Genomic DNA, 9,019 nt, shown 5'->3' on the forward strand with positions numbered 1-9,019 from the left:
CCCATATCACCAAACTAGAGAACAGGAGACTGAGATTGAACTAAGTTTTATCTTACTACTACTTCTACTGCAATGCTAGCTAGTCTCTAACAACAATACACTAGCACATAAGACCCATCTTAGTCTTAAAGGCTCTCTTGAAAATGCACATGTAGCTTGCTCAAGACAGAGGGTTGAGCATTGCGTTTAGCTGCCTTCCCATGCCAAATTCTATGAAAATTATGGAAAGATACATGGCCAAAGAAAAAATGAATTCAAAATTATGTTGGAAAACAAGAAAGTGTACAATGAGTAAAAGCAAAAAAAATTTTGAAGAATTAAAGAAAGTGATGAGAAACCTAATGGAAAAAATACAAGTTAACAATAGACAAGTCATGGAAGGCTAATGAACATATACTTATTAACATTCAAAAAATATAAAATAAAGCAGCAATGAGATAAGGATTCTATTATTTGATGCTTCTATTGGCTTTTGCTCATGGTGCCATGTTTCCTTGTGTGTTCTGTGATTTTTGCTTGTGAGCTCATGTATGTTGGGATCTTTCACAATCCTCTAATGTCTGCATTTTATGTACATTATTCCAGACAGGATTTTTGTTTGCCAAGGGCATTAGGGTATGACCATCCAAAGCCACTTTAAATTAAGTTATTGGTTTGAGGTTTTCAGTGTATACAAGTAGTAAAAATCTGTCTTGAACAATCCTAAGAATGGTTTCTGGTTAGGAATTCTCAGAGAATATTTTCCCACCTCTTCCCAATGAGAATATTTTCCCATCTCTTCCTACCTCTTTCTCTAGTGCTAGTATTTTTGTTGTTGTTGTTTAATTTTAAACAAATTTACCCTTAAAAAAAGGTGTACCTTGAGGCTCTATCATTATACAGGAATCTCTTAACAGACTTTACACCCTGAATAGCCCCAGCCTTGGTCCAACCTCGCTCTGTATATCCATCAAAACAGAAACCCAAGGTCAACAGGTTTTAACCAGTACCATCAGAAAGAAAACCCTTTTTGGTGTTCCTTGTCTCTCTGATTCCTGCTGTTTAGTCATACTTTTTTCGTTGTTGTTATTGTCAGCCAGGTGACGAAAGGTGTTTTTAATATATTAATTAACATATTTAGTTGTCTTTCAGTATTCACATATCTAACCTTACATAGTGCCAGAAACAAAAGTCTATGTTTTAATTGTTTAGTTTTTATTTCGTTTAACCACCTTTTCAAAGGCACATGGTATATATGATTCTTATCTGTAGAAAACCTGTAATTTGGTTAGGATACATAGGAATGAAAAAAATTTAAGTACACTGTGAGAGAGACATATAAGGCAAAATGACACAACGATACAGTATAGAATATACTATGTGTGGGAGGCATTAGTTGTGGAAAATTAAAACTCCCATTTAATTGATTAAATAGCAGTTGCATTTAAGTGACTGGTACTTGTAGAAAGAAAAGTAAAATAGCACGTCATGGGACGGGGGATACCTATGTGAAGTAATGAAAAATGAGGTTGGCGAAGGGAGGTCCAAGTATCAAACAGATAAAGCATTTCGCAGGCTTAATAGAAGAGCCTCAATTCAATTCAATGTGATGGGCATTAGAGATTTTTAATGTATTCTTCAACAGGGGAGTTACGATAGAAGCAATATTAGGATAAAGATTATTTTAACCACTCTCTGGGTTGGAGAGGAGTGAGCAGAGAAAGGATGCAAAGAAATTACTTCTGTCAGCATAAAGAAACAAAAGGCCTGAACTACACCATAAGGTATAGATATGAAAACAAGACACAGATTCCAAAATGTTGATGGGAAAACAACAAGGTGTAGGCGGGGGTGGGGGTGGGGTGGAATGAAAGAGTAAGTTAGTTTGGCAAAGTAGCATTCATAGGATTTCTACTGAAAGATGGTAATGCCTATTTATTTGGAAAAGCTAGTTAAGAAATTAGGTTTCCACATATTAAATTTCAAGTAATCATAGAGCATCCAAGAAGACATTACCTAAGCTCATCCAGTCCCCATTTTTCTCATCTGTGAAGTAAGTGCACCCTCTGTTCTTTTGACTGTATAGCATCTCTGTTGATAGCGTCACATCTACCACAATGGCTGACCTATGTCCCTGTGCAGATGTTTCCCAGTCTACATGTTCAGCCAAGGTCTCCTTATTAAGCTCCATACTCACATGTCCAAAGGCTCATTAGACTTCTTTTATGAGAACGTATGTTAAAGTAGCACCTCAACCTTTGAAAGTCTAAGTGAAATATTTCCCTACACTTAATCCTATACCTATATCACATCTCTCCAGAAACCACACCGTCATTTAAACTGGCAGAAGACTGGCAATCACCCTTAAAAGTTCCTTTTTCCCTACCAAAAATATCCAATTAAGGACCATGAACTGATGGTATGAATGCCTTGCAAATTCTTTGGTTTGTCCTCTTCTATCTCTACAGTCACTGCCTTAATTTAGGCTTATATTAGGTCTCAGCTGGATTACTGCGAATGTTTGTTAATTAGGCTCCTGGCTCTAGCTCCATGCCCTGTTAATCAATACTTCACACCACCAGCAGTGTGACCTTTCAGAAACATAAATTTGATCCGCATTCCTCCCAGCATGCTTCAGTCTTCACTAGCTTCCCCACTGACTCATGTTCATGACTCTCAAGTGAAAATATGAGACTCCAGATTTGTTATCCAGAAAGGCATGGTTCTTTGGTAGAAAACCACTGCTACTGTCAACTAGTGTTACTGACAGGAATGGGATCCTTGAGTGTATTTGGGGGGGAGGAATAAAAGGAATTATCAATCTATAGGAAAAGGCAAATCTATGATCATCTGTGGGTGCCCAACCAAGGACATCCATGTTCTGGGCGCCGCTAACCTCTCCAGGTTCACCTCTCCCCGGGCACTCATGTCTCCCTACTCCTCTCTTTTCCTCCCCAACACAAAACTTGTCACTGCTTTGGGTCCTATTTGCAGTTCCCCAAAGATGCTGGGCTGTTTCATGTGTTTTGCTGTCTGGTATTAGTTCTCTCATTCCAGGATTCCCTTCTCCCACTCTCTTTTCCCACTTGTCTATCTGACAAAAGTCCACTCATCTTTCAAAACTCACATTAAATGTCAATGTAACAAAATCTAATTTGTTTTCCCATAAAGCCTTGCCAAGTCTCCACTATGGGACTGACGACTCCCTGCCATGCATACTTCTATCATCTCACCAATGGCACTGTATTCCTTTTATTGTTTATAGGTCTGTCTTTCCCCTAGGGAAAGGTGGCTTCTGTAGGGGCAGGGTCTATACCTCATCATACTTTGAACTTGCAGCCCTGAATACAATGCCTGGCATACAGCAGCGCTCAGAGAAGGTTTATTCAGTGGCTGAAAGAATATAGGCTATATAAGGACTCCACAAGCACTCAGATCCTCTGGGTAAAAATATTCTAAAAACGTCTGCATGGGGAAGAGGAGTGAGCAAAACTGGAGATACGGGTCTTAAATATACCCTCATACAAGTGGCTGTTTCGCACATAAGAATTTAGGAGCTAGGATTGTTAAGATAATAACTGCATAGAAATAAGCAGCATTTGTTATATTCTTACATTTCATTTTAATTTCTCTTGACCTTTTAAAACAATGTTGGAATGATATGATCAGCTCTATAAAGCCTAATAGAGCACATATATTCAGTAAATATTGTTTTTATTTGGAATAAATTGTTCCGGCCTGATATTTTGGGATAAAGACATGATGCTCTATGTAAAATAATTTGCTTTGAAAATAAAAGACCTCTGGGATTCTCACTGATACTTAACTACATTCATATTGAGGAAAAATCATGACTCAAATTTATCAGTCTCTAAAATTTCAGATTATCAAAAAATAAATATACAATATAGTATAGAGAGTTACCAAATTTTTTACACTTAAATTGTGTTATTGAAAGTCCAAGTTACAGCTAGAGAATATGTATTTCACTGACAAAAAATTTTAGGCCTTCATAATAGAGTCAGAACCTTAATAACAAGGATTTCACTTTAGTGACATTCCAGATATTACACTGTATTTTTAACACATCAAATACAGCTACAATTATATTTATGTTAGAGTTGCAGTTTGTCAAGTGGCTTATTAGATTGTTCTAAATGCATGTCTGGGTAAATTTTGGTTTATTAAACAATTATAAGTTGTCAGTCACTGTAAATGGATTTACTTGGTGAATTGTATAATACATACTATAGTCATTGGTTAGAGACTATTTAAAAAACAGAAGTTAGTCATCCATAAGTAGTGGGCCTGTTTCCACTTAAAATTGACAGGAATAATCCAGTGATGAAAAAGGAGACAGGTAACTTTGAGGCAGAGAGTGGGTGTCAAAGAAGGGGGTTGGGGAAGTTCTAAAATTAGAACTCTGTAAAGAAAAAAAAAAAAGAGAGAGAATGAAATCCAGCAAAATAAATCTAGCGAATGCTGGTTTCTTGAATGAAGAGGCACCAAGAGCCTTTGGGATATCACAATCTCTCCTGAGGCCATGTGGCATGGTGAGAGCCATAATTGCTGCCCCTGACCTTTAACACATTTATGATGACTCCTTGAAAATGGCTTCAGTGTCCCTGGAGAATGGCAGCCATTTAGAACGGCCCACAGAGCTCACAGACAGGGCAGGTTCCCACTAGTTGGTAGCCCACCACTGCTGGGATGGGGGGTGACTTTAGGGATCCACTAATGAACACTTTTTTTTTAATTGTTATATTTTAAATGTATTAGAAAAAAAATAGAACACAGTAACCCAAGATTTTGTGGATGCTATTACTTGCGATGAGACTGAAGTTTAAAAAAATAGTGAGTGGGCTTAAAATTGTTTTTGAAGAAAAATATTAAGTAAATAGGGATACAAGTGATACGCAGTTCAGGCAAATAAACTAACGGTGTTTTTTGAAAGTAATGAAGTTAGAAAAGCACTAGTATAAACTAATAAAGGAGCAACTACTCTCAGATTTGTGACAATGCATTTTAGGAATTGGGTAACATGAATCTAAATCCACCAAAAACTTGTCTGAAAGAACAGATCATATTGAAGTTGCTGTGGTCTTGGAATGTAGGTTCCATGGAATGGAAACTCAGAAATAGCACCAAAAAGATTTCAATAGATTGTGCTTAGTATGAGGTTAAGAAATAAAAGCTGATGATCTAACGTGTATGTAGCACAAAATATATGTTAACAGTTCAGAAATACTTACTTCCCCTTTTTAATTGTGTTCCTGCCAAGCAGTGGATCAAGGACTGGGTCTATTGTTTCCTCAAGGTTTTCAATTAAGATGACATCTCCAAAGGCCAAAGCAGTTTCAATCACATTCAAAAACCTTAAAATTCAGTCAGAATGGAGATAATAAAACATAAATAAGCACAGGGAAAACATTCAAAATTATTTGTGTTAAATTATATTTAATTTAATGTAGATATTTTAAATGAGACAAACTAACTTAGAAAAACCTATTTTATAAAGTAGTATTCTTAACTAGATTACATAGAAATTAAAGATTAGATTTTGAGATAAATTTTAGTTATATTTTCCAAGTGAACTTCGACAGTTTGAACTAATAAGCTCATGCGCAAATTAGTTACTTTTGATAATAATCATGGCTGAAATAAATGTAACTCTCTAACACCATAAATTTCAATTTTAATTCATTCGATAGGTCTTTTTTGATAAAAAACTTCAAATTATATTAGATGCCTTGTGGTTATATCAAATTTTCATTTTTTTAAACTTTTAGGTTCAGTCATGTGAAGTGGTGAACTATCATTTTATTTTATTCCTACTCTTCAAAAATAGTCTTCTTCGAAATTAATTTTCTTCAAGTATCAGATAAGCAAGGGGTACGTTTATCTGCACCACTGCAGACATTCCTTATTTCATTTTGCATGTGGAAGATGATGGAGGGGTCAAACGAAATAGCAGTAAGCAAAATTATTTATTCAACAATGAATTATTTCTTTATCCAGCTACATACAAGACAGCTTTCTACTTATCAGACAGCATTGCGATGAGGACCCAATAACAGAAAATCTCAGGGTAGATTCCGTTCTCAAAAGCAACATGTAAAACTTGATGAAGGAATTAAATTATCTTCAAACATTCAATATTGGGACTTATAGCTGTGTTAAAATCCTACTGAAAGCGAAGTATATATTTAGGAATCTGACTGTAAACCTCATTAAGCCTATGTGTGCAGTTGACAATTCTTGAGTTACCATGTGCTAAACGCTCTAAAGAAGGATTATCATACATTACATTTCCATTCTTGGCCTTAGGAAATCAACATATTTTTCCTCTCAAATGCAGTGTTTATTCTAACCTCCAATCTAAGTTCCTCTTCGTGTAAGTGGATGCTGCCCAGCATAAATGCCTTTTCAATAGTGATATTCTATGTGCAACATGAGTAGGCAGATAAACAAATAGTACCAAGTTGTCACCATTCAGAGTGGCAGTGAGGTCCAACAAATGCCAGGACTTTGTATACATCAGACCCATTTCCTAGCAGCTACACAGAAAACCAATCTTCAGGTTTCACATACCCTTTCTGGCCCAAATGTGTGACTTTCAGGTGAGTTCCATACTTATTTTTGATCCACTTAATTCCCTGTTGCTGGGGGTCTATCATGAACGGCCAGCGCACACAGTGTGTCAGGATAGTGGCATTTTCAGTGGACATTCTGTCACTGGGCAGTCCTTCATTATTCCAGGCGGCAATTGTCGCATCATCCGTCAACATGGCAATCAAGTCCAGGCCTTCAGTTATTGGGATGGAAACCTTTAAAATCGGAGTGAGATGCAATAAACTGTCAGAGTGGCAGGGCAAATGTCTCAGAACGACAGACAAGGAAACAAGAGACCAGAGCCAAGAGAACACATGCAAATTCTCAGTGGACTCTCTGAAGGGAAATACAACTCATCATGAAATATAATTCGACCCGAGAAGCCTGGTATTTACCTTTCAGAATTCTGTCAACTGCAATATTCCACATCTGGTTTATCACGACAGCTATTTGGCCCCAAGTGAAAGGGACTTTGTCCTATACATACATCTACAGCGATTCCAACAAGGTGAGAGTGAATTTAGACACCAAGAAGTATGGCAGGGCAACAGAAATGTATTTGCCCAATGTAGTCATCGCCCCACATAAGCAATGCTAACATGCATTATCTTGCTCAGGTGTTTCATCTTGTGCTACAGGCCACCACTACAAAGAGAGGACGTCTCTTTCTGGGATGGGTTATAGAATGTATTCAGTCTGCCGGAACTCCATTAGCTTGCCAGCTGTGCCCAGGAACTTAGATTACAATCTCTGTTCTGCCTACACTGTGATTGTGGAAAGTAACATTGCAAACTAGGGAGTTGTCTCCTTTAAAAGAGAGTGAGAGAGAAAGAGAAACCTATTTTAAAGAATAAGGGTCATTCTTTATAAACATGGACTGGCTTTACCAAAAATAAACAAGATCACGGGAAGTAATTTATTCGCTTGGTCAACAATCACCAAACATTTATTGAGTACCTCCTACATATAAAATGCTATCCGGAGACACCAAAACGAACAAGATGAAAAAGGAGCTAGTCCCAAGGCTTGATGGAAACATGGCTCCGTAAGAGATTGCAGGCAGAGCCCTACATGTAGCAGGCACAGGAGGCCACAGCAGCAACAGTATGATTTATTGTTGGCCACAAAGCTTCAACAAACAAAATGCTGGAAAAACCCCCAGAGTAAAGCTGGGATGCAATTTGATATCGATATAGGAAAAGTAGCACAATATTCCTACTGTCGCTGACTACAATGCTATCTTAGTAATAAATTCCATGTCCTAGTGACTTGAACAATAAGCTTTGGTATCTGACTCAATACAGTTTCCTTACAGACACAAGCTAATTGGTATCTTTTGAAATGAGCATTCTCCTATTCGTAAAAGATATGCGGCTTTAATTTGTTACTTTCTACTTTATAGAAACAACCTGAAACAACTGGAGACTTGAATTAACTTTAATTTCTGACGCTAAAAGGAGTAACAGACGGTACACATGTAGATCTTATATTCTTATTCCATAGATTGGCTGAACGCCTACTGTTTGCAAAGTGGAGTGCAGGGGATCAAAGAGAATGCCAGCTTCTCCCCTTTTAATGGTCAGTTTAGTTGGACTAGGGGGAAATAAAGCAGCTAATTCACATGAAAGAATAGCATAAATACTGTGAAACATCTTGAGACTTAAATTTTTAGAAATGAATTTTAGGATTTTTTTATAGTATTATGTTCAAATAGGTAGTTACATGACTACATATAAAATTCTGAAGGTGTTGCCTACACAATGTTCTAGATGTGCTTGCAATAGGTGTCAGAAAAAAGAGTGACATCAAGGTGACTACAAGCTTTATGTCTTGCGCTAACAGAAGAATAGCACTGCCATTAAACAAACCAGGAACATTGGGTGGAAGAGGGGAAGATCAGGATTTCAGTTTGGATGTGCCATATTTCAGACCTCTTCCAGACATAAAAGAGAAGACGCCATCATCTTGGCTACAGATGTACATTTGGGAGTTTTTGGCATACAGGGAACATTTTAAGACATGAACTTGGGAAGAAGCAGCTCAAAGACTGAAGTCTGAGCATTTCAACATTAAGCAGTTGGCAAGAAGAGGAAAAACCAACAAAGAAGTGAAAGGAAGACTGACCAGTGAGGTAGGAGGAAGATGGAGGGGGGTAGATGTCTTGGAATAAAGTGAAGAAAGTATTGATGGAGGATGGAGAGACGCATTACATCAAAAACAGCCAATAGTCAAGTCAGTATGATGAGAACGCAAAACAAACCACTAGACTTAGCAATGTGGAAGTAAAATCCAACAAGAGTTTTGGCGCAGTGGTGGGGACAGAAGCCTGTCTGGAGAAAATGGAGGGAGGATTTGGAGACAGTGGCTATAGATTACTCTTAGGAAATGATTGTGTCCATGAGCGCAGAGAACTGAAGGAGTAGCTGGA

At 37.4% G+C, this 9,019-nt stretch overlaps 1 protein-coding gene across 1 annotated transcript in view; it reads right to left on the reverse strand.

The window, feature by feature from the left end:
• The window catches only part of DNAH11 (dynein axonemal heavy chain 11), a 307,848-nt gene that overhangs the window by 87,252 nt on the left and 211,577 nt on the right, over positions 1 to 9,019 (reverse strand). The window contains exons 62-63 of the mRNA XM_019651988.1: positions 6,571 to 6,806; positions 5,232 to 5,354 (exon numbers count right to left, since the gene is read on the reverse strand). Of these exons, the coding sequence (XP_019507533.1) occupies positions 5,232 to 5,354; positions 6,571 to 6,806 (359 nt within the window). The remainder of the gene's footprint in view (positions 1 to 5,231; positions 5,355 to 6,570; positions 6,807 to 9,019) is intronic.

This window comes from Hipposideros armiger, unplaced genomic scaffold (genome assembly GCF_001890085.2).
Source record: "Hipposideros armiger isolate ML-2016 unplaced genomic scaffold, ASM189008v1 scaffold_171, whole genome shotgun sequence".
NCBI lineage: Eukaryota > Metazoa > Chordata > Mammalia > Chiroptera > Hipposideridae > Hipposideros > Hipposideros armiger.